Source organism: Macaca thibetana, chromosome 4 (genome assembly GCF_024542745.1).
Source record: "Macaca thibetana thibetana isolate TM-01 chromosome 4, ASM2454274v1, whole genome shotgun sequence".
Classification (NCBI taxonomy): Eukaryota; Metazoa; Chordata; class Mammalia; order Primates; family Cercopithecidae; genus Macaca; species Macaca thibetana.
This window is the reverse complement of record NC_065581.1, coordinates 121,227,970-121,253,864: the sequence shown is the minus strand read 5'-3', so window position 1 is coordinate 121,253,864 and position 25,895 is coordinate 121,227,970. Positions and strand designations below refer to the sequence as shown.

The following is a 25,895-nucleotide window of genomic DNA, read 5'->3' as shown; positions in this document are numbered from 1 at the left end:
TTGGCCTCCCAAAGTGCTGGGATTACAGGTGTGTGCTACTGTGCCCGGCCCATCGAAGGATTTTATACAGGGAAGTGACCTGAGTTTAAAACGATAAATTTGATAAAATGAGTAACGAAGTGATATATGTGGATATTTAGAAAGTAGGATGAACAGAATTTGCTGGTTGACTGCCTCAGGGAGGTAGTATAGTATATGGATAAGGGAATGGCCTTCCTAAACAAGCCTGATAGACTACACTTCTAGGCTTTTCTACTTACTGTGTGACCTTAACTAAATAACTTCAATTCTCTGAACCTCAGATTTCACATCTGCAAGATTGGTTTAGTGTCATTTAATTGTACTTCACTGGCTTGCTGAAGGAATTAGACATCATGAATAAAAAGTGCTTAGCACTGTGTGTTTAGTGTTTAGAATGATAAATATATAAAGTAAGCAGGCTGGCCATGGTGGCCTGTAATCCTAACGCTTTGGAAGGCTGAGGTGAGGGGCTCACTTGAGTCCAGGAGTTCAAGACTAGTCTGGGCAACACAGTGAGACCCCTATCTCTACAAAAAATAAAAACATTAGCCGGGCATAGTGGCACACACCTGTGGTCCCGGCTACTCAGGATGCTGAGGTGAGAGGATTGCTTGAGCCCAGGAGGTCGAGGTGCAGTAAACCATGTTTACACCACTGCACTCCAGCCTGGTTGACAGATCAAGATTCTATCTCAGGAAAAAAAAAAAAAAAAAAAAGCAGAATATTACTCAGAAGAAAACAAAAACAAAAACAAACAAGCAACATGATTAGGTGGCCAGGCTCTAGTCAGGCTCCTTAGGTTTAAATCTCTGCTCTGCCATTTACCAGTGGTATGACCTTGAGAAAGCATATCAGTCCGTTTTCACACTGCTGATAAAGACATACCAGAGACTGGGTAATTTATAAAGAAAAAGAGGTTTAATGGACTCAGAGTTCCAAGTGGCAGGGAGGCCTCACAATCATGGCAGAAGGCAAAAGGCATGCCTTACACGGCGGCAGGCAAAAGAGAATGAGAGCCAAGTGAAAGGGGAAACCTCTTATAAAACCATCAGATCTCATAAGACTTATTCACTACCACAAGAACAGTATGGGAGAAACCACCCCCATGATTCAGTTATCTCCCACTGGGTCCCTCTCACAACACATGGGAATTATGAGAGTTACAATTCAAAATGAGATTTGGGTGGGGACACAGCCAAACCATATCAGAAGGTAACTTTCTTATGCTTTTGACCTGAAGAAAGATGAGGCGCATAAGGGTTTCAGCCTGCAGGGTGGCCTTTCTGACAGGCTGGGAATATCCTCCAGCCAGAAGCCAAAAACATACATTCTGAGGGAGAAGCAAAGTGAAAGGGAGCAGGGTGGCAGAATACACATATTTAATAAGCTATAGGAGGAATCATGAATATTTATGAAGGGAGAAACATGTAAATGTGCAATTGAGCTTCATTACCCTTTCATGGGTCCTAGGTACAAAAAATGGGGCATCAGCATGATCTGAAGAGTTTTCAGCCTCTGATGTCAAAAGGTGAAGTAGAGGCCAATAAAACCCATACTGTGCATGCTCTGTAGACTGGACAAAAACCACCCCATGGTGGGTAGTCTGTTAGGCAAAAAAGGAAGGGCAGCAACAGGCTAATATCAGCGGTGGAGTCTTTTGAAAGGAATGGTTTCTGTTTATCCCTTAGGGAAGAAAGCCTGATCCTGGTTAGTGACGGAGGGGATATAACAAGGCAAAGCAAGAACTCAGTTTTCAAGGTTACTCTGGGTCCCGTTGGCCAAAATGGAGTCCGTTCAGTCAGCTGGGGGGCTTAGTACTTAATTTGTATTTCTCTTGCCTCATTTTTAGGATTTGTAGGATGCTGAAGATAATTGCATATCTTTCATAGTGTTGCGGTGAGGATGAAATGATGCAGATAAAGCGCCAGAACATTAATTCATTTAAATAAATACTTACTGAGCATATATGCCCCATGCATCAGGCCCCTGAGGATACAGCAGTAAATACAACTGATTGAGAGGAAATAAAAACTGCCCTCTTGGATCTCTTAATTGTATATAATGAATAATAACAACAAATCTCTGGCACATAGGAGTGCTATGTATTATCTCTGTTACAAAGCAATATCCCAAGACAAGTTTTATAGTCCTAACCTAAATTATTTCTATAATTTTTTTTCTGAGACAGAGTTTTGCTCTTGTCACCCAGGCTGGAGTGCAATGGCATGGTCTCAGCTCACTGCAACCCCCGCCTCCCGGGTTCAAGCTATTCTCTTGCCTCAACCTCCCAGGTAGTTGGGATTACAGGCGCCTGCCCCCGCAACTGGCTAATTTTTGTATTTTTAGTAGAGACGGGGTTTCACCACGTTGGCTAGGCTGGTCTTGAACTCCTGACCTCAGGTGATCCACCCGCTTCGGCCTCCCAAAGTGCTGGGATGACAGGCATGAGCCACTGCGCCTGGCCTATTTCTATAATTTTTATTGTAATAAAAGGATAATACTCCACAAATACAGTGGTAATGCCTACGGCATAAAGACATAATCCAAGGCAACTCATTCATTGAGAGGTCACCAGAAGCTGGGAAGTGGGGGAAACAAATTTGAAAAAAAGGCCTGCTGATGAAAGTGATTGCCTTTACCACACACCTTTGTCCAAGAAAAGTTATGTGAATGCGCCAACACCGGCCTGAAGTCTTCCTAAGAGTGCGTGCTTATAGCCTATTTGTTTAAACGGTGGGAGAGAGTTAACACCCAAAAACCAGAGATTCTGAATATATTTTATTAGTTCAAATGCCTCTACAGTTAACAGAGTCTCGGGGGTTTGGTTAACAGGGCACATGAAAGCAATTCATTAAGCAGTGGAAAATAAAACCTGATCAAGTCTGATGCAGTCTATAAAACCTAGGCCCCGGACTCCGTTGCTGCGGCAACCGACTCCGCCCCCACCCGGAGAGGGAACCTGAAACTTGGCGCCCCCAGCACCCCAGCGGGGTGGTCGCCTCCCTTCCGTGTCCCTGGCTTTGTTTTATGGTTGGGAATAGGTAAGGGACACAAATCAACGGCGATACTAGATTCGTCCCCTCTGATCTCCGTAGAGGGAGTTATAAAAGGAGGTTCGTCCACAAGCAGAAACCCCTCTGTGGCGCCTCAACGCTAAGGAGCCACGCCATTCCCTTTCCCCGGCGGGAGACTAAAGGCCGCAAAAACACAGCCGGCTCAGGGTTGGGAGCCAAGCTAGCCCCACCTCCCGGTAGCTTCCCGCGATCGTGTAGACGCAGCGAGCTACGTAACTTCCGGTCACGACCCATCAGCTCCTCGGCGATTGGTCCATTTCCATGGCCGACTGGGTGACGTTATCGCCGGGTGCTGGGGTCGCACGTGTGGTGAGGCATACAGAGGCGGCCTTGGGCTGGGCCTTGGTCTCCCCGCTGGACTTCGAGGGTATCTTCGCCGCCTCTGTTGGGGGTGAGCGCCGCGCGGCTGCAGCATGGTGAGCAAGCCTTACTTGTTTCGGCGGCCGGGCGCTGCGGTTTTGCAGAGGCCAGGCTGCTTCCGGTAATGCCTTGGGTACTGCGGCCTGGGTCTAGGTCGTGCCGGAGGCTGCTTGCGGCACAGTACCCTGAAATGGGCCATCCTCACCACCCCGGGCATTCTTTGCTAGTTACAGTCTCGCACCGCCGAGCCTCCCTGGGATGTGGCCCGGAGCGGAGAATGGCCTCCTTTTTACCCCTGGGAGCCTGCAGCCCTGTGCGCTTTCGGTTAGCTAAAAGCTTGTGACTGCGGACACAAACGCACCACCCTGTGCTTCTTGGGGTCGAGCAGAGGGAGCTGCTGGTCTCCCTCAGCGTTGGAGTGGCAGGTGTCTGCCTGTCTGTTTGCTCTGAGAAAGGGAACTTGTGGGAGAGCATAAGGTTGGGCCCAAAGTAAAGCCACTTAATTGGTTTCACAGTTTAGAGAATCAAAATTGAATAGCGAAGTAAGAATGTAGAAGTGGATGATGGATCTTATTAAACTTTAGCTCTTTGTATCGTGATTTTATTTGCTGGTTGGTAGATGCCCTATGTGGAGCTGTCTATTCCAGATTATGCTGTGGCAGGCTTCTTGTCATTCTGGTTCAGTCGGCCAGGGGCCTTCCCTGAGCAGCCAGTGTAAAGTAGCTTTTAAGTCATTTTCACGTCACTGTCTTATATATTTTCACCGGAAATTATCTTGATTTTCTTGCTAAGCACAGGGACTTTATCTGACTTTCCCACTTCTGTATTCTCAGTTCCCATAACAAGGTCTGGCACAAAGTAGGTGCTCAAGGAATGTATGTTGACGGAAGGTTAAGTATGGATTCTACAGAACACAGCTGATGTTGCCTGCCCTAGAAGTGTAGATTTTTAAAAAGTATTTATCTTTAACATGACTACTAAAGATGGATGAGTGAACTATGGAATTGTTCTCTGTCGTTTTGTTTTGTTTTAACTAATTGTTGTGATTTTGTTCCTTTGAAGCCTCACAGGAAGAAAAAACCCTTTATAGAGAAGAAGAAAGCTGTGTCTTTTCACTTGGTCCACCGGAGCCAACGAGATCCTTTAGCAGCAGATGAGACTGCACCCCAGAGGGTTCTGTTGCCCACACAAAAAGTAGGTCCTGTTCTTTAGCCAGTCAGTTTGTAGGTAGACAATAGGTTTTTTGTGTGTTTGTTTCTTTTTTTTAAGTAAATAGTCTCGGCATGTTGCCCAGGCTGGTCTCGAACTCCTGGGCTCCAGTAGTCCTCCCAGCTTGGCCCCCAAAAGTGCTGGGATTACAGGCATGAGCCACCGCGCCGGGCCATGTTAATAGTTTCAATAAATTGTTAAGTCAGCTGTTATTCTCAGATAACTGATATTCTGGGAAATAATCTATAAGTTAATTTTCAGTACAATTTGCTGATTTTTACACCATTCATGTTATTTTGATTGGGAAGACAAAGATCTTTATTAGAGATGTTTAAATGAGCAAATCTTGTAGAATAATGGTAAATATTTACCAAAGCATCAGCTACAATGTGGCATGATGTTATTTAGGGCACCCGTAAATGCTCAAACTGTGCTTTCTCTAAGATCCTGCTGTTTTATAACCACAAACTGCATTTTGCCTCCTGGTTGCTTATCTTAGGAAATGTAAAATATCTGAGCTTCTTGATTAGCTCAGGGAACTTTGCAAGGGAGCCTCGAAAAGATTCACTTAATGTTGGACTCTACTTATTAAGTGTAGATATTATGAAACAGAGTGTTGGGAAACAGAGTACTGGGGGACATGGGCCATGTTTAGCTTTACTGAAAAGCTAGTTTTATTGTATGTTGAGAAGGTGTTTTTTTTTTTTTGCATATAAATAAAAGAAATTGTACTTACCTTTTAAGGCACTCAAATATCTGTTGCCTAGGCTGGCATGCAAAGTGGCTCCATCTCAGCTCGCTGCAGCTTCTACCTCTTGGGCTCAAGCGATCCTCCCACCTTAGCCTCCAGAGTAGCCGGTACTACAGGCACATGCCACCGGGCCTGGCTGATTTTTAAAACTGTTTTGTAGAAACGAGGTCTCACTATGTTGTCCAGTCTGGTCTTGAACTCCTAGGCTCAAGTGATCGTCCTACCTCAGCCTCCCAAAGTGCTGGTATTATAGGCATGAGCCACTGCACCTGGCCCCCCAAGTCTTTTCTTGTAACTCTCCAAATAGACGATAAAATAAGTTGTATGTATATTTCATGACTCAGAATGTTGCACATAAATGTCTAGCGGAAGGAGCAATTGTTATTTATTTTTATTGCCCTTTTGAAAGCATGAATGTTTTCATTCCATTTTAATGTTATGTAGCACTCTGGTTTTGAAGCTGTACATTTCCTGTTTGTCAAGAATTCTTTGTCTTTTTCCCATCAGCCAAAATGTTCATGTGCCATCTGCTTCCTACTTGGAAAGCTGTACTCATTGTAATATTTCCTTGCCTTATCCTTGGAAGGCATACTGATTCCATTTTGTTTATAGATAAACAGTGAAGAAAGTACTAATTCCATTTTGTTTATAGATAGACAGTGAGGAAAGGCGAGCAGAACAGAGGAAGTATGGAGTGTTCTTTGATGATGACTATGACTACCTGCAGCACCTGAAGGAACCATCTGGGCCCTCAGAGCTTATTCCCTCGAGTGCCTTCAGTGCACACAACCGGAGAGAAGAGAAAGAAGAATCGCTAGTCATTCCAGTAAGGCTTTTCAGCAATTTAAGTGTGGGAGTGGGTGAAGAAATCATTTTTAAATCAAGATAACTGTTTGGGGCAAGAAATGGTGTCTGTATGAAGAGCACAAAGATAGACCATGCCTCCACTTAAAATTATGTATGTGTATGCACGCGTGTACCGTCAGGAGAGAATAGGTCACCTCTTCTCTGGTGGCAGGTGTCAACGCAACAGCCTTTTTATAGGTTTAGAACTTTCGATTGATAGACATGGCCATGTTAGACAGCACTTTTCAATAGGAGAAAAGCAGCTGACATTCTACATGTTAACAACATAACTGTTTCAGGATCATAAACTCTGTTCTAAGATAGGACTTAACTTTTGTGGAATATTTAGATCTTTAACACTTTTGTAAAAGCTGCAGGCTACTCATAAGCAAACAGAATGAGTGGATGATAATAACATTCCTGTCTTGTAAACTAATGTTCGGTCCACTTTAATACCTTCTCTTTCAGGACGAATGATAGTACGTCTATATATGAAATTAGTGCTGTTAGTCTAAGTTCTGTTTTCTCTCTTGTTTATGCTAAGAATGCCCATGTTGTATGCCTTTGTGACCTTATTTTTAATTTGATGTAGAGTAAATTTCCCTGTGGGAAACTTTTATATCATCTAGCACTTTAGAAAAAGGAGACATTCATTAGGTTTATAAGCAAAAGGTAAGAGATAGAAAGGGCACCAGTTTACCCTGCCCCTTATTCCCCAATTCTGTCATGGTCTAGGCATTCCTTTCCTTGGGGAAGATGTGATTGTAGTTCTTACAGGCAATAGCTGGTTGCTTAAGGATACTTAGAAAGGTTCGGTTTCAGGATATCATCCCAAAGAAAGGTAGTAACTGCAGCTGCTTGTTCACTAACTAGGTTGTGACTCTTTTGTAACGCCCCAAATCCTATCACATCTCTGTCATAGAGAACCAACTTCTTTATTTCTTCTTCCTCAAGGCTTTATTGGTAGTAGGGACTTACTGGCTCACTTCCTTCTATAACCTATTGAGGGAGAGAAGGAGTTCCATAGTGGCTCAACTTGTTTATCTAAGGGTGAAAATTCTTAGTAAAGTCTTGCCTGGCTTGTATTGACCAGTACTTTTAATCCTTAATTCATTTTGAGTAAAAGCAATCACTAATTGATTTTTTAACAGGATAAGGCTCTTAAATGGACAATTCAGTGATGTTTACAGGGACAACTGAATTGTATTTAAAAACAAAATTGTCGTTGGTTTTCTGTACAGCTATGAAAAAATATGGATTAGTCCCATGTACTTTTTTTACTTTAATTTGTAACACACCACCAAATTCAAATAGATTAGAAATAATGAATAACCCCTAGAAACAGTGTGAGACAGTGTAAAAAGGCAGCATAGAAATGATTGATGCTTGAGCAGGCCCTGATTTTGACATGAAAGAAAGAGGGTGGTGCCATTGTGGAAAGTAGCTGGGCAAACACCACGTAGTTGAGAACTACTGCAACCAATGAAAACACAGTACTCCTCTAAAAAAAAAAGTAATTCCTCTTTACACTCTAATCGTGTATGTGATTCTTTTCTTTCAAGATTTGAAAAATATCTCACAAAGGTAAATTCATTTAACACAAGCTGACCTTGTGTTTAACCCCAAACCTCTAAGGATAAATATCACAAAGTACCTTTTTAAAAGCCTAAAGGCTAAAACACTATGTAGATTTTGCTATAATTTTAAGTAATTAATAATGTAATATACTTAAAAAACATTAAATTGTACACTTTAAATAGGCGAATTGTATGTGAATGATGTCTTAGTAAAGCTGTTTTCTTAAAAATGTGCTCTATAGCAAAATAACAAATCTTTGCCCATGTTTATGCTACCGAGAAACTCATTTTGGAAGCCGTAACATCTTGCTGTGTGTACACTGCCATATGTAGCCTTTACTCATGCTCCTCAGAGGCTTCCAATTCAGAGCTTTCTCAGTGAGCCAATGAGGTTGCACATTCCAGCTTTGTGCCTCCTCCTGGGCTAAGGATAGGGCAGGTGGTAAGGTGCACAGAGATAAATAACACATGGTGGTTGTCCTCACATTATCAACTGTTTGGTCAAGGAGAGGAAACAAGCATAAGAACCAGTCAGAGAATGTAGGCTAGCACATGTTTAAGTACATTGCAGTGTGTGAAGAAGGTGGGGAGTTCACACAAGGGAAGTTCTAGGACAGTGATCAGAAAGGGCTTCATGTGGGAGGGTAGGAACTAAGCTGGCCACCAAGCGGTGGGTACTGTTGACAGGAGAAGGAACTTTTTCAGTCAGGGTGCCGAGACAGCTAGCATTGTGGTTCAGTGTCAGGCACATGCATGCCAAGTAAAGTGTTTTGCATTATTACATGACTGAGGAATGAACTTGATTTGCATGGTCGTATAGAATAACTGAGAAATTTGGATACACAGGGTAGGCCTTGATTTTATAGGGCCTTGAGAACCAGGGCCTTAAATACAGAGTGAAAAATTGAGACCTGTTAGAAACTCAAGAAGGTCACATGATAAAACTATTAAAGGAGCTTAATCTAGCCGTGGGTATGGAGGTTATACTGGATATAGACTAGCTATCTGAGCAGTTGCAGTCATTTATGTTTTGGTTAACTATAAATGAGATGATGCCCCAAAGAATAGAGTGAAATCACTGTAAGTAAGAGATTTCTAGGGGACATAGGACAGAGCAAAATGATTTATAACCACCCAAGGATTTAAGATAGCCAATTCATACAAGGGCTGTGCCATTACTAGAGATTAGGATGTTATCTCTAGTTTAAGAGGAAAAAGTTTAATTTTGTTTTGAAACTTCAGGCAAGTGGAATTAAGAAACTCTGGGATTTGAATCCCAGAATCTCACTTACTGATCATTTTCGGGGGTGGACCATTTAAACTTTCTTAGTTTTCGTTCTTTTGCTAAAACATGGTGAAAACTCATGGGATCTGAGGGATAAATGGAATAATTTACTAGAGAAAGCACTATGATGTATTATAAAGAGTTGCTTTTGAGTTTACGATGGAATATACTTTTTTTTTTTTTTTTTGAGACGGAGTTTTGCTCTTTTTGCCCAGGCTGGAGTGCAGTGGCGCGATCTCAGCTCACCACAACCTCCGCCTCCCAGGTTCAAGCGATTCTCCTGCCTCAGCCTCCCGAATAGCTGGGATTACAGGCATGTGCCACCATGCATGGCTAATTTTGTATTTTTAGTAGAGACAAGGTTTCTCCATGTTGGTCAGGCTGGTCTTGAACTGCCGACCTCAGGTGATCCACCCGCCTCGGCCTCCCAAAGTGCTGGGATTACAGGCGTGAGCCACCACGCCCGGCCACATGTTTAACATATATACAACCTGGAACACAGGTGAGAGAACACAGAATGTAGTTGTAACAGTTTCCTAGGACTGCAGTAACAAATTAGCACAAACTAGGTGACTTAAAACAACAGAAATTTCTTCCCTTCATGGTTCTGGAGGTCAGAAGTTTGAAATGAAGGTATCGGCAGGGTTGGTTTTTTTCTTGGGGACTTAGAGGGAGAGGCTGTTGCATGGCTCATTCCTTCTGAATGTTACCAGTGATCATTCCTTGGAGTTCCTTGCCTTACAGAGGCCTCATTCCAGTCTGCTGTCATCTGCATATGGCATTCTCCCCTGTGAGTCTCTGTCCTCGTTGGTCTCATTATAGGACCATGGTCCAGTAAGACCTCATCTTATAGAGAGGACCCTATTTCAAATATGGTCACAGTCTGAGGTTCTGGATGGACATTGATTTTGGGGGGACTTCAACCCAGTACACTAGTTAAGAAGTATTTCCAAATAAACCTAACCATTGTGCAATTTCTTTTTCAAGAGCACTGGAATTAAGTTGCCTTCATCAGTGTTTGCTTCAGAGTTTGAGGAAGATGTTGGATTGTTAAATAAAGCAGCTCCAGTTTCAGGTATCTTTAATTCCTTTATCTTTTTATGTGGATAAATGTATTTTGCAAAACATAAATGGTGTAGGATTTTTCTATCCCCATTAAAGTATTGAAACAATTGAGATATGTCTGGAATTCAGATCAGGGATTATTAGGAAGGGATGAGTGTGATCTTTGTATTTTTGTATTCCTACCATCATATCCTTGCATCTTTTGAGTTCCTGTTTGGAGAGGAAAGTGGGGAAACTATTCTTGGTAATCTAGTAGGGGAATTGTAACCTTCACATAACCTCTTACAAACATAGTGGTGTTCATTATTCATTACTTGTAGTGTAATTTTGCAAAATAATCTGTTGTCTTTCAGAGTTTCTCCCAAGAGCATACAGGTATTTTTATAGAAGTTCATTTTACCATCTACACATATATTGGGGGAAAATTTTTGTTTTTAATTTTTAGTACCAACATTGTATTTCAGAACAAACACAAAAGTTCACAGAAGCGGTGTTGGTATTTTCTCCTGAGTTGCCTTAATTATTAACTAACACCTGTCCTATGACATTCATTCATTAATTTATTCTACAGATTTTTGAGTTGCCGCTGTCTGTGTGGCAGGGCCTTGGGTTAAAACAGAATAAAGCATAGTCTCTGACCCAAAAATTTACCTCGTTTGGGAAAAATAAACAATAAATGGTAAATTACAGTATAGATAGATAATACTAGTGGGGTGAGGAGTACCAAACCCAGCCTCACAGAGTTGAGCAAGGCTTTCTAAAGGAGGTGATGTCTAGTTTGTTTCTTAAGTAAAAGTTAGGTAGATAGAAGAAGGAGGGGAGGGGTGGGGACAAGAGGATGTTCCAGACAGTGGACTGTATGTGCTAAGGCAACAGAACATGAATATAGGTAACTGTACACATTTTAGCAGGCCCAGAAGGAAGGGTATGGATTAAAAAGAAATGAGGCTGGAGGGTTAAGCAATGGCCATGTAGCAGAGGGTGTTGGAGGCCATGTCAGATGATAAATTTGGAGTTGAAAGTTTGTCTTGAACTTGAGTTTTGTTGTTGTTGTTTGTTTTCATTTTCTCCTTGTGGAGCCGGGCTAACTCCTAAGCAGTGTGCCTAGAGTCAGCCTAGTATTTTTATAGATGGAAGAATATATCTGAAAAAACAGGTAGATATTTATTAAAATCTCATAGTCAGAAAAGACTGAAAGTATAACAGTCTATTTTAACAGGTGAATTTAAAGCCCAGTTTCTTCCTGCAGACAAAACCTTTGAATTATGCTAGACAAGGTTGAACATTATAGATGTATAATGGAACAGTATTTTTACCAGTGGATATTAAAAGGAGAAGCATCATTTCTTTTTTCTTTTCTTTTTTCTTTTTTTTTTTTTTAGTTATACTTTAAGTCCTGGGATATATGTGCAGGTTTGTTACATAGGTATACACATGTCATGGTGGTTTGCTGCATCCATCAACCCATCATCTACATTAGGCATTTCTCCTAATGCTGTCCCTCCCCTAGCCCCCCCATCCCCCAACAGGTCCCAGTGTGTGATGTTCCCCTCCCTGTGTCCATGTGTTCTCAATTGTTCAACTCCCTCTTATGAGTAAGAGCATGCAGTGTTTGGTTTTCTGTTCCTGTGTTAGTTTGCTGAGAATTATGGTTTCCAGCTTCATCCATGTCCCTGCAAAGGACATGAACTCATCCTTTTTTGTGGCTGCATAGTATTCCATGGTGTATATGTGCCACATTTTCTTTATCCAGTCTATCATTGATGAACATTGAAGCTGGTTCCAAGTCTTTGCTATTGTGAACAGTGCTGCAGTAAACCTACTTGTGCATGTGTCTTTATAGTAGAATGATTTATTATCCTTTGGGTATATACCCAGTAATGGGATTGCTGGGTCAAATGGTGTTTCTGGTTCTGGATCCTTGAGGAATCACCACACTGTCTTCCACAATGGTTGAACTAATTTACACTCCCACCAACAATGTAAAAGCGTTCCTATTTCTTCACATCCACTCCAGAATCTGTTGTTTCCTGACTTTTTAATGATTGCCATTCTAACTGGCGTGAGATGGTATCTCCTTGTGGTTTTGATTTGCATTTCTCTAATGAGCAGTGGTTTGTAGTTCTCCTCTAAGAGGTCCTTCACGTCCCTTGTAAGTTGTATGCCTATTTTATTCTCCTTGTAGCTATTGTGAATGGGAGTTCACTCATGATTTGGCTCTCTGTTTGTCTATTATTGGTGTATAGGAATGCTTGTGATTTTTGCACATTGATTTTGTATCCTGAGAATACAACTTTGCTGAAGTTGCTTATCAGCTTAAGGAGATTTTGGGCTGAGATGATGGGGTTTTCTAAATAGACAGTCATGTCATCTGCAAACAGAGACAATTTGACTTCCTCTCTTCCTATTTGAATACCCTTTATTTCTTTCTCTTGCCTGATTGCCCTCCAGAACTTCCAATACTATGTTGAATAGGAGTGGTGAGAGAGGGCATCCTTGTCTTGTGCCAATTTTCAAAGGAATGCTTCCAGCTTTTGCCCATTCAGTATGATATTGGCTGTGGGTTTGTCATAAATAGCTCTTACTATTTTGAGATATGTTCCATCAATACCTAGTTTATGGAGAGTTTTTAGCTTGAAAGGGGTGTTGAATTTTATTGAAGGCCTTTTCCGCATCTATTGAGATAATCGTGGTTTTTGTCATTGGTTCTGTTGATGTAATGGATTGCGTTGAACCAGGCTTGTATCCCAGGGATGAAGCCGACTTGATTGTGGTGGATAAGCTTTTTGATATGCTGCTGGATTCGTTCTGCCAGTTTTTTATTGACGATTTTCACATTGATGTTCATCAGGGATATTGTCCTGAAATTTTCTTTTTTTGTTGTGTCTCTGCCAGGTTTTGGCATCAGGATGATGCTGGCCTCATAAAATGAGTTAGGGAGGAGTCCCTCTTTTTCTATTGTTTGGAATAGTTTCAGAAGGAATGGTACCAACTCCTCTCTGTACCTCTGGTGGAATTTGGCTGTGAATCTGTCTGGTCCTGGGCTTCTCTTTTGGTTGGTAGGCTATTACTGCCTCAATTTCAGAACTTGTTATTGGTCTATTCAGGGATTCGACTTCTTCCTGGTTTAGTCTTGGGAGGGTGTATATGTCCAGGGATTTATCCATTTCTTCTAATTTTCTAGTTTATTTGCATAGAGGGGTTATATAATATTCTCTGATGGTAGTTTGTATTTCTGTGGGATCAGTGGTGAAATCCACTTTATCATTTTTTGTTGTGTCTATTTGATTCTTCTCTCTTTTCTTCTTTTATTAGTCTGACTAGCAGTTGATCTTTTCAAAACACCAGCTCCTGGATTCATTGGTTTTTTTGAAGGGTTTTTTTGTGTCTCTATCTACTTCAATTCTGCTGTGTTTTAGTTATGTCTTGTCTTCTACTAGGTTTTATATTTGTTTGCTCTTGTTTCTCTAATTCTTTTAATTGTGATGTTAGGGTGTCGATTTTAGATCTTTCCTGCTTTCTCCTGTGGGATTTTAGTGCTATAAATTTCACCCTAAACACTGCTTTAGCTGTGTCCCAGAGATTCTGGTATGTTGTATCTTTGTTCTCATTGGTTTCAAAGAACTTATTTATTTCTACCTTAATTTTGTTATTTACTCAGTAGTCATTCAGGAGCAGGTTGTTCAGTTTCCAAGTAGTTGTGCAATTTTGAGTGGATTTCTTAATCCTGAGTTCTAATTTGATTGCACTGTGGTCTGAGAGACTGTTACGATTTCCGTTCTTTTGCATCTGCTGAGGAGTGTTTTACTTCAGTTATATGGTCAATTTTAGGATAAGTGCGATGTGGTGCTGAGAAGAATGTATATTTTGTTGATTTGGGGTGGAGAGTTATGTCGCTGTCTATAAGGTCCACTTGGTCCAGAGCTGAGTTCAAGTCCTGAAGATCCCTGTGAATTTTCTGTCTCGTTGATCTGTCTAATATTGACAACGGGGTGTTAAAGTCTCCCATTATTATTATGTGGGAGTCTAAGTCTCTTTGTAGGTCTCTTAGAACATGCTTTATGAATCTGGGTGCTCCCATATTAGGTGCATATATATTTAGGATAGTTAGCTTTTCTTGTTGCATTATTCCCTTTACCATTATGTAATGCCCTTCTTTGTGTTTTTTGATCTTTGTTGGTTTAAAGTCTGTTTTATCAGAGACTAGGATTGCAACCCTTGCTGTTTTTTGCTTTCCATTTGCTTGGTAAATAACCTCCATTCCTTTATTTTGAGTCTATATGTGTCTTTGCACATGAGATGGGTCTCCTGAATACAGCACACTGATGGGTCTTGACTCTTTATCCAGTTTGCCAATCTGTGTCTTTTAGTTGGGGCATTTAGCCCATTTACATTTAAGGTTAATATTGTAATGTGTTAGTTTGATTCTGTCATTATGATGCTAGCTGGTTATTTTGCCTGTTATTTGATGCAGTTTCTTCATAGTATTGATGGTCTTTACTCTTTGGTATGTTTTGCAGTGGCTGGTACCAGTTTTTCCTTTCCATATTTGGTGCTTCCTTCAGGAGCTCTTGTAAGGCAGGCCTGGTGGTGACAAAATCTCTTAGCATTTGCTTGTGTGGAAAGGATTTTATTTCTCCTTCACTTATGAAACTTAGTTTGGCTGGATATGAGATTCTCGGTTGAAAATTCTTTACTTTAAGAATGTTGAGTATTGTCCCCCACTCTCTTCTGGCTTGTAGGGTTTCTGCCGAGGGATCTGGTGTTAGTCTGATGGGCTTCTCTTTGTGGGTAACCCGACCTTTCTCTCTGGCTGCCCTTAACATTTTTTTCTTCATTTCAACCTTGGTGAATCTGACGATTATGTGTCTTGGGGTTGCTCTTCTCAAGGAGTATCTTTGTGGCGTTCTCTGTATTTCCTGAATTTGAATGTTGGCCTGCCTTGCTAGGTTGGGGAAGTTCTCCTGGATAATATCCTGCAGAGTGTTTTCCAACTTGGTTCCATTCTCCCCGTCACTTTCAGGTACATCAGTCAAACGTAGATTTGGTCTTTTCACATAGTCCCATATTTCTTGGAGGCTTTGTTCATTCCTTTTCATTCTTTTTTCTCTAATCTTGTCTTCACACTTTATTTCATTAAGTTGATCTTCAATCGCTGATATCCTCTCTTCCACTCGGCTATTGTTATTTGTGTGTGCTTCACAAAGTTCTCTTGCTGTGTTTTTCAGCTCCGTCACATCATTCATGTTCTTCTCTAAACTGGTGATTCTAGTTAGCAATTCCTCTAACCTTTTTTCAAGGTTTTTAACTTCCTTGCATTGGGTTAGGACATGCTTCTTTAGCTCAGAGGAGTTTGTTATTACCCACCTCCTGAAGCATACTTCTGTCAATTCGTCAAACTCATTCTCCATCCAGTTTGTTCCCTTGCTGGCGAGGAGTTGTGATCCTTTGAAGAGGCATTCTGGTTTTTGGAATTTTCAGCCTTTTTGTGCTGGTTTTTCCTCATCTTCTTGGATTTATGTACCTTTAGTCTTTGTTGTTGGTGACCTTCAGATGGGGTTTCTGTGTGGACGTCCTTTTTGTTGATGTTGATGCTATTCCTTTCTGTTAGGTTTATTTCTAACAGACCACTCTGCTGCAGATCTGCTGGAGTTTGCTGGAGGTCCACTTCAGTCCCTGTTTGCCTGGGTATCACCAGCGGAGGCTGCAGAACAGCAAAGATTGCTGCTTGTTCCTTCCTCTGGAAGCTCTGTCCCAGAGGGGTACCCGCCAGATGCCAACCAGAGCTCTCCTCTGTGAGGTGTCTGTCGACCCCTGATGGGAGGTGTCTCCCAGGCAGGAGGCATAGGGGTCAGGGACCCACTTGAGGAGGCAGTCTGTCCCTTAGCAGAGCTCGAGCACTGTGCCGGGAGATCTGCTGCTGTCTTCAGAGCCAGCAGGCAGGAAGGTTTGAGTCTGCTGGAGCTGCGCCCACAGCCGCCCCTTCCCCCAGGTGCTCTGTCCCAGGGAGATGGGAGTTTTATTTATAAGTCCCTGACTGGGGCTGAGGCAGCATTTTTTTTTTTTTGTCTTGGCATGATCACTCTTTATTCTTCACTAGACTGAACTTAGTTCTTAATCATTCTTTTATCCTCAATATAGTAATAGACTCTTGCTATCATAGGTCCTTATATGAATGAATTGTTGCTACCTTGGGAATTGTTGCTCAATTTTTGTTTTCCTTCTAGGACCTCGACTGGATTTTGATCCTGACATTGTTGCAGCTCTTGATGATGATTTTGACTTTGATGATCCAGATAATCTGCTTGAGGATGACTTTATTCTTCAGGCCAATAAGTCAACAGGAGAAGAAGAGGGAAGGGATATACAGTATGTGTGGTTTGTTTCAAAGCAGAGATGATGACCTAAGTGTTACTGCTTCAGTGGGATGGTAACCATAGAACGTTACAGTTGGAAGAGACCTTCAAGAGCATTTAATCTGAGACTTCTGTATTTTAGAGCAGAAAATGTGAAATTTATTGCTTTTCCTACCAAACTGGGTTGATCAGACACCCTCCTGCCTAGACAAGAACCTTTCCTGAAATACCTTCCGGTTTTACTTGTGTAAAGTGATTTTGTTCTGTTACTTTTTAAGTTGTTTTGGTAGGTAATTTGTGACCTTTACTTTAGGAAATCTGAGAATGAAGATGACAGCGAGTGGGAAGATGTGGATGATGAGAAGGGAGATAGCAGTGATGACTATGACTCTGCAGGCCTATTGTCAGATGAAGATCGTATGTCTGTGCCCAGAAAAACCCACAGAGCTATAGCAGATCACTTGTTCTGGAGTGAGGAAACAAAAAGTCGCTTCACCGAGTATTCGATGACTTCCTCAGTCATGAGGAGAAATGAACAGCTGACCCTACATGATGAGAGGTTTGAGAAGGTAAGGTCCCCAAATAAGGGATGCTTTAGTACTATCTTATGATATATATATATATATTTTTTAATACCTGTCAACTTTAGCCCAGGTTGAAGTGCTCACCAACCACAAAGTCAATCATAGGAAATTTACAACTATCCAGCTATAGGTTCATGTAGCCAGCATAAAGCAGAAGGTTATCAGTGCAGTACAGGAGCACAAAGACTGGAAAGGGAGCACAGAACTGTGCAGAAGAAGAGTAATCGCCTAGGAGGATGTGACTTTTCCAATTTATATCACACGCTTACACCTGGAGGTGGCCCAAATGATGTCTCATTCAACCTGAATGGATAACCAAAAGTAGTTGTAATCGTTTTATTCTCAGTAACTGTGGTAGGACAACTCACTTGAGTTTCTGTTTGGCCCTTAAAACCCCCAAGAAGTGGTCCTGAAAACCCCCATCATGTCTAATGTTGTGCTTCTTTATTGTGTGTGTCATATAGATTTGTCTCAGATTAGAATGTGAATTCCCCAAGGACAGAGAGTTTTTTGTATTTTGCTCACGGATACATCCAAAATCCTAAACTGGTGTCTTGGCATGTAGTAGAAGTTTAAAGTGTTCCATAAATGATAAATGTATGAAGGAATAGTTTCCTTCAAGGTGAATCTAAAGATAGAAGCAATCCAGTAGAGGACCTTGATGAAGCCAAGTGGGTTGAGGTGGATCTGGAAGCTGGACCATCCTCTGGCCAAGTCAGCCAATCCACCTGTGAGCTAAGTAGATGTTAGGCGCCTTGCTGTGTGCCTTGTTTTTTTGTTTTTTAAATTTTTTTAAAAAGAGAGATTGGGACCCAAAGCTAAAACTTTTGAGTGTTGAAAACAACATATCTCTTTATTAAAACAGAGCATAAAAGCACCCTACTTATTGTTGTTTTCCCTTTACGCACTCTGTGAGGCCAGTCACCCTAGTTTTGATTCTGGAAAGAACGTGTATAGGTCAAAAGGAGTTGGCTGATCAAACATTCTTATTGTCCCCCTTGAATTCTGACATCCTGATTCTCAATTTCTCCAACAGTAATCCGTAAGATGTTGTATTTCTGAAGTATTGGCCTCATTGAGCACATCAAAATTCCATTTCTTTCCATTTCTCATCTGGAGTTTTCAGACATAACTAACACTGAGGAACATAATGGAAGTAGAGTATAAGACGCTTTTGAAAGTTTGAATTTTCATATACTGTATTTGGTTCTGTTGTAACAGATTAGCTCCAGGGTTTGTGATCCCAACCTATAGACTGTTTATAAGACTTTTAATCCCACCTATCCTGTTGTTCTGTAGCACATAACACCTCCTAACATCATGTCTAATGTTGTGCTTCTTTATTGTGTGTGTCATATAGATTTGTCTCAGATTAGAATGTGAATTCCCCAAGGACAGAGTTTTTTGTATTTTGCTCACGGATACATCCAAAAGCCTAAAATGGTGTCTTGGCATGTAGTAGAAGTTTAAAGTGTTCCATAAATGATAAATGAATGAAGGAATAGTTTCCTTCAAGGTGAATCTAAAATAAAGGCTCTTACCTTGCTACCTTGTCAGCTAATACTATTTTCCCTCTTCTCTTGAGGGAGAAGCAAATTGTTGCTACACATCTCACACTTCAGGAGATATATCCCCCCCATTTACTCTTTGTCAAAGCTTAACAGTGTCAACACCATTTGCATAATATAATAATTATTGTCTAGACAAGAACGAAATATGTACATTAGTGGGAGAATTTTCAGTTGCACAATCTTTTAGTTTGCGTAACTAAGGAATTTGAAAATATCTTCAGGCTGGGCATAGTGGCCCATGCCTATAATCCCAGAACTGTGGGAGGCCGAAACAGGTGGATCACTTGAACCCAGGAGTTTGAGACCGTCTTGAGCAATGCAGAGCCTGTTTCTATTAACAAAAATAAATAAAATAGCTGGGTGTGGTGGCATGTGCCTGTGGTCCCAATGCTTCAGAGGCTGAGGAGGGAGGATCACTTGAGCCTGAGAGTTTGAGGCTGCAGTGAACTATGGTCGCGCCACTGTACTCCAGGCTTGGAGACAGTGAGATATTTAAAAAAAAAAAAGAAAAGAAAAAGTATCTTAAAAAATGTTTTGATGTAATCTGTGCTGCCTAGTATTTTGTTCTCCAAGCTAAGTAGAATAATGCCTTTCATTTACATGTTAAATGGAAGCCTATTTTTAGTCTAAATGTAAGTCTTAAAGTACTGAGCAGAAATATCTTCCACATCCTATTGCATTAAATCCCTACTAATATTTTAATGGTAATTGTGATAGTACCTAAATAACTATTGTGTAAGAATAAAATTAATGTAAAAAAAATTTTAAATATGTAGTCTTACTGAGTACATTTGCTTTTCATGGTATCTTTTCTCTGTTTATATTCAAGTTTTATGAGCAATATGATGATGATGAAATTGGAGCTCTGGATAATGCAGAATTGGAAGGTTCTATTCAAGTGGACAGCAATCGCTTACAGGAAGTTTTGAATGACTACTATAAAGAAAAGGCAGAGAAGTACAGTGACTTTTCTTTCCTTGTTTATCTGTTCTTTTTTTTAAAAAAGAAAAAATTCCAAAGAAAGGTCTATAGTATAACTGAATTGAGGAAAAAATTAACCTAGTCAAAATCCATATTAAGAAAATGAAAAAGGAAAAAAAAAGATAGGAGGGGGGAAAAAAGAAAGTGGTACATTTTCCATAAACTTTGGCTCATGTATAGCTCATCTGTTTTGCCTACATTTTGGTGTTAAGCATTCTGAAGTAGAATGTAATGGGAATATACGAGGAGCCACTTTTTCCATACCTTTGACTTGAGAAGAGTCGTGGTAGAATGTGTTTCGTTTTTTAATTTTTTTTTTTTTTTTTTTTGAGATGGAGTCTTGCTCTGTTGCCCAGGCTGGAATGTAGTGGTGTGATCTCAGCTCACCTGCAACCTGCACCTCCTAGGTTCAGGTGATTCTCCTGCCTCAGCTCCTGAGCCGATGTGATTACAGGGGCATGCCGCCATGCCCAGCTAATTTTTGTATTTTTAGTAGAGACAGGGTTCCACCCTGTTGGCCAGGCTGGTCTCAAACTCAACCCCATGTAATATGCCCGCCTCGGCCTCCCAAAGTGCTGGGATTATAGGCGTGAGCCACCGCGCCCAGCCCATTTTAAATTTTTTTTACTTTTATTTTGCTTACAAGTTAAAGAAATAAAGGGACACATTCCCCTTGGGAAATAAGATGATATTTCTAGTCTTTGGGCTGAAGAATTATTCCAAGTATATGCTCTTTTCATCTTTCTGAAATGCCAGGTGTTTTGAGAAGTAGGTATTTACATCTCATGGAAAGATAAGAATTTGTCTCTCCAGCTAGATTAGAGGAACTGACCAGCTGGTTATTTTGGCAAATCAGCATCCACATCAAGGTGACTCTCCTCTGAGAGAAACTGATGAAGTGTTCAAATCTGCTAGAAAGGTCTGATGTTCCATGATCACTATAATATATAGATCCCATAGCAGGACAAGGAGCTGTATAGTTTGAGTAAAATATTTGAATACTTCACAAAGACAGATGAGTTATGCTTTTTTAGGCTTTAAAAACCTGTTTTCTTAGGAAGCTGCCTTGGAAAGACACAGCTAGATGTTACCTTCCTATCAGCTAAGTGAATATCCAAAGCTCACTGGAGGGAAAAGGCAGGGCTGGGTAGAACAGAGTTTGACAGAAAATGACAGATAGGTCACTGGAATATGTGCATTTTAAAACACTGGTTTTTTCCCACAGCTAGAAATTGCAGTTTTAGTGACATAGTATAATAAGAGGTCATTTTCTCCCCTCTCGGTCTTCACTTTTAAAAACTCATCCAAAAGTTGTGTAAAATTGAATACTCTTGAACCCTTGGAGGATCAAGACCTGCCAATGAATGAGTTTGATGAGTCTGAGGAGGAAGAAATGATTACTGTAGTCCTCGAAGAAGCCAAAGAGAAGTGGGATTGTGAATCTATTTGTAGTAAGTATATTCACTTTATGATAGTAATTTTAAAGTATTAAAGTATATCAACTTTAGTCTGGGTGCGGTGGCTCATGCCTATAATCCCGGTACTTTGGGAGGCTGAGGCAGGTGGATCACCTGATGTCAGGAGTTCAAGACCAGCCTGGCCAACATGGTGAAACCCCATCTCTACTAAAAATACAAAAATTAGCCAGGCATGGTGGCGGGCACCTGTAATCCCAGTACTCGAGAGGCTGAGGCAGGAGAATGGCTTGAACTCGGGAGGTGGAGGTTGCAGTGAGCCGAGATCACGCCATTGTACTCCAACCTGGGCAACAAGAGCGAAACTCTAAAACAAAAAAAAACACATACCAACTTTGAAAAAATACATATATTTTAATAAGAGTTACGCTTTTAGGAAATTTGTGAAAAATTATTTGGAAAGAGTAATATTCCAATATTGAGTTGTAAGCAATTTATAAAACATTGATCAGAGACTCCAATGTTATTTTGCACTATGAAAACACAAGGTCAGAAATATAGTAGGAATTCAGTAATGCTTGGTGGAACTGAAAGTGTGCTTATTGATACATGACTTTTATTTGTTTGTTTAGGTACATACTCAAATTTATATAACCATCCACAGCTTATCAAGTATCAACCAAAGGTAAGTCCTAGTGTGCTAAGCTATTTGAAGGATGCAGTGCCTAAAAAATAGAGTGCACATTTTCGCTCAGTAACTTTTTATCTTTGTGGCTAGCAGTGATATTAGGAAAAGCAGCAACAGTATGCCATTAATGTGCTATTTTTTAATAGGAATGAGAAATAACTCTAGTACCATTTTATCTGTATTTCAGCCCAAACAAATTCGAGTATCTTCTAAAACAGGAATACCTCTCAATGTCTTACCAAAGCAAGGACTCACAGCAAAGCAAGCTGAAAGAATACAGATGATTAATGGCAGTGACCTTCCTAAAGTATCAACCCAGCCACGTTCTAAAAACGAAAGCAAAGAAGATAAAAGAGCAAGAAAGCAAGCTATCAAAGAAGAGCGCAAGGTAAAAAATATTTTTCAAATGTGAGATTTACAAAGAGCTGGTGGAGGGGAAATATAGGGGAATTTTGTAAAAGCAGCCTGTATCAGGTTAAAGATATGAGTAATACAAGTATATTCTTGTACTTACAACAGGAACGAAGAGTGGAGAAGAAAGCTAACAAGTTAGCATTTAAACTGGAGAAAAGAAGGCAAGAAAAAGAGCTGCAGAACTTGAAGAAGAATGTTGAGGGTCTAAAGCTATAGACAGTGGAGCATACAGGGCAAGGCACTTTATTAGGGGCTCTTCATTATCTTTAGTCATTGACTAGAACCTTCAGAAAGACAAAACTGTTTGCCATTTTACTGGCAGATAAGAGGAAAATACAGTATTTGTATTATTTTTATACCAGCAAGTGTCCCCTGCCAGCTGTCTTGTAAATACTGTAATGTTTTAATTTTTAATATTTTAAGCTTACATTTGCTCTGAAATAAATGACTTCATGAATGTGAAATGTTTGGATAAATTAAAGGAAAATATCCATAACTTGAATGGAATTCATTTATTTGTATGGTTGTCATAGTTGTTTTTTGCAGATGTTTTCAAATATTTCTTGGAATCCTCTCCATGCCTTTTCAGGAATTACGTGGTTTAATTTGCTGTAAATAGAAAAGTGGCCTGGTTAAACTCAATTTTGAAATGCTGACTTTATTCTGTTTAGTGTAAGATGAGTTTTTCTGAGAAGTTTCCACTGTTAGGAAGCTAAGTTTTCCCTTGCTGTATACAAAGGACTATTTCAAAAGGGTGGTAAAACTGAATATTAAGGTTCTTAAGATTCATATTTCCTGTTATATTACTGGATGACTTGCTTTTGGGATTTAGGAACAGTGAAGGCAGGAAACAGAATAGTCAAGGAAATAAGAAAACTTATTTAGCTTCAGTGAGTCCCTAGTTCAAAATCAGATGTATTTATTTCAGTTTAAACTGGAGTTTGTCTTTTCAGCATTAGTTAATCCTTGGAACCATTCATACTTGATTAAAATACATAGTTGAAAACTTTCCCTGTTTTTGATGAGTTGATTTTTGTTTTAACTGATTCAAACTTTTTCAAGGTTTAAGCAATGACATCATCACAGTTGTTGATTATTTGGTAAACTGTGACTTCTTGCAACAGATTAGTGGCCCTGGTTTATGTTCTTGTCTAGTATGTTGTTATCTAGACTAAGCTGTAAAAATCTGTGAACACTGTTGCTCTGAGTTAGGAACGGAATGGCTGGGGCAGAACCATTTTTGGCAGGTGAGCTGCACTTGATATCTAAATTATTAGAAAACTGCCTTCATCTGTAATCATTTGCTTATGGCTTTTCCAAAGCTGGTAGGTATTAGCTTGTTCTACCATGTGTGATCTGTTTAAATCTAAGTACTGTAGGATGTTTAAAGAGTTGTCAAAACTGATGGTGTTAGGTATTCTACCAACATAGGCTAGAAAAAAATCTTAACTGGAGCTTGTCATTGCAGAAGTAGGATACTGGAGAGAATGTATTTAAATGCCAGCCTGTGAAGTAAAGGGTCAGATGATGGTTTATGTCAATATTGAGAACGTAAGTACTAAAAGGATTGGCCATTTATTTTGATAGCTGTCTCAACTGAAGATTCTCAAAAACAGCAAGAGTCTTACAGGCATTGGATGTTCCTTTGTCATGTTACTCAAATTCTGTGTTATGAGGTGCTAACTTTACTTCACTTTCTTTAAATCCATATATTATATATCTTGCAATTAAGAGAAAAAGACTAGGCCATGAGTCTTGATGAAACATATTGTGATTTAGGCAGATTATACTCCAAACTTAAATATTTTAATTTTATTCTGAAGAACAAATTCATGATACTTTAAATGAATTTTCTGATATCTTTGTTGTCTAAAAATCTATAAATGATGATTGGGAACTGATCATAAAAGCTCCGTGTTAAATGTTGGGAGCCCAAGAGATCAGAGGGTTTTTGCCTTCAGGAGCCACATGGTCTGAGGAGGCAGGATAGGTGCAACGAAATATAACTGGTGATACTATCACTGTTGTGGTAAGTACCACTTTAAATGAGAATCTTGGTACTTGCTGTTCCCTGGAAGTGCTCTCACTGCAGACAGACCTTCCTCATGGTTGGTGCTCAGCTGTCACCTTCACTATAGGCTATTCCCTGAGCTTGTATTTAAAAATACTGCATGCATCCCTCCCTTGCATCCTTGACCCGCCCTCCCTGGTTTATGTTCTTCACAACCTCTGTTGACACAGAGAACTGGTTTTCAGTCTCCTCTTGCAGGACAAACCCTGAAGGCACAGTGTTTTATTTATTGCTTTATCCCCAGGTCTGGAACGGTGCCTGGCATTCAGTATATAGTCACAAAGTAGTGTATGGATGAATGGATACATGGGAAAGATTTCAGAAAAGAATTAAATGTGGAGAAAACCATAGCAGGGCCTAGACTCACTGGGGTTAGGGAGGAGAGAAAGGCCTAAGAGATCCCAGGCAGGGGGCAAAATGTTGAAGAATTTGTATCTTAAACCTTTTTTGTTTTTTCTTTTTTTTTGCCAAGATAGAGTCTTGCTCTGTCACCCAGGCTGGAGTGCAGTGGTGCAATCTCAGCTCACTGCAGCCTGCAACTTCGGGTTCAAATGATTCTCCTCCCTCAGCCTCCCGAGCAGCTGGGATTACAGGTGTGCGCCACCACGCCCAGCTAACTTTCGTATTCTTAGAGACAGGGTTTCACCATATTGGCCAGGCTGGTCTCGAACTCTTGACCTTGTGATCTGTCCGCCTCAGCCTCCCAAAGTGCTGGGATTTCAGACATGAGCCACCAACACCCGGCCCACCTATTTTGTTTAAGCACTGCCTGTGACTGGTGTTAAAACCACCTGGATATTGTGGTACCACAGATGCTCCTTGACTCATGGTGGGATTATGCCCTGATAAACCCACCATAAGCTGAAAACATGGTAAGTCAAAAATGCATTTACTATACTTAACCTACTGAATATCATAGTTCAGCCTAGCCTACCTTAAACTTGCTCAGAATACTTTCCATTAGCCCACAGTTGTGCAAAATCATCTGGCAATACAGTACGCTGTAGAGTTAGTTACCAGTTTGCCCTCGTGATCACGTGGCTGGCTGGGAGCAGTGGCTCGCCACTGCCGCCCAGCATCATGAGAGGATTGTACCACTTTCTACTGAATACATACTGCTTTCTCACCATCATGGAAAAATTGTGAAGTTGAACCATCATAAGTTGAGGACCATCTGTACTGTTACTTTACAAGTCTAAGTGTCTGAAGTGCAGTTACCGCTTGTGTGTATTACCTGTGATGCCCTGTATCTACACCTCCATTGTGATGTCATCAAGTCACCTCAGTTGAAAGAACTCTAACCTCTTGTAACTTTACTGTTATGTTTTCAATACTTTTATGTTACTTCTTCATGTGGGTTGACATTGCTATGCTTTATCAGTCTTTTTCCAGTTAAACGGCAGAGAAGGTAGAAATTCTAATGGCCTTGCATTTTTATTGTGAAGCTTACAGGAGAATGTTTAAAGCAAACACAGGGCCACTGTTCAAGTTAAGAAATACAACATAGAAGTCCCCAGTGAATCCATCCTTGATTTCATGTCACTCTTTGCCCTCAGGTAATCCAGCTGTCATGCAAGTTGAACATCTCTAATCCAAAATCCAAAACGTTGAGTACCAATGTGAGACA

At 40.5% G+C, this 25,895-nt stretch overlaps 2 protein-coding genes and 1 long non-coding RNA gene across 3 annotated transcripts in view; 2 read left to right on the top strand and 1 right to left on the bottom strand.

Annotated features, from left to right (window-relative positions):
• Positions 1-22,699, top strand: part of LTV1 (LTV1 ribosome biogenesis factor) — a 387,175-nt gene extending 364,476 nt beyond the window's left edge. Inside the window, exons 2-12 of the mRNA XM_050787374.1 lie at positions 3,380-3,511; positions 4,518-4,649; positions 6,068-6,241; positions 10,111-10,198; positions 16,416-16,557; positions 16,858-17,113; positions 19,529-19,656; positions 20,992-21,131; positions 21,728-21,780; positions 21,971-22,171; positions 22,303-22,699. Of these exons, the coding sequence (XP_050643331.1) occupies positions 3,509-3,511; positions 4,518-4,649; positions 6,068-6,241; positions 10,111-10,198; positions 16,416-16,557; positions 16,858-17,113; positions 19,529-19,656; positions 20,992-21,131; positions 21,728-21,780; positions 21,971-22,171; positions 22,303-22,413 (1,428 nt within the window). The 5' untranslated portion in view covers positions 3,380-3,508 and the 3' untranslated portion in view covers positions 22,414-22,699. The remainder of the gene's footprint in view (positions 1-3,379; positions 3,512-4,517; positions 4,650-6,067; positions 6,242-10,110; positions 10,199-16,415; positions 16,558-16,857; positions 17,114-19,528; positions 19,657-20,991; positions 21,132-21,727; positions 21,781-21,970; positions 22,172-22,302) is intronic.
• On the bottom strand, positions 22,691-25,507 carry LOC126952627 (uncharacterized). Its single transcript, XR_007724959.1, has 2 exons — positions 25,203-25,507; positions 22,691-22,806 (listed from the first exon to the last, which is right to left on the bottom strand). It is a non-coding gene; the product is annotated as an uncharacterized LOC126952627 (long non-coding RNA).
• ZC2HC1B (zinc finger C2HC-type containing 1B) overlaps positions 22,802-25,895 on the top strand; it is a 66,447-nt gene continuing 63,353 nt past the window's right edge. The window contains exon 1 of the mRNA XM_050787423.1: positions 22,802-23,444. Within this exon, the coding sequence (XP_050643380.1) occupies positions 23,417-23,444 (28 nt within the window). The 5' untranslated portion in view covers positions 22,802-23,416. The remainder of the gene's footprint in view (positions 23,445-25,895) is intronic.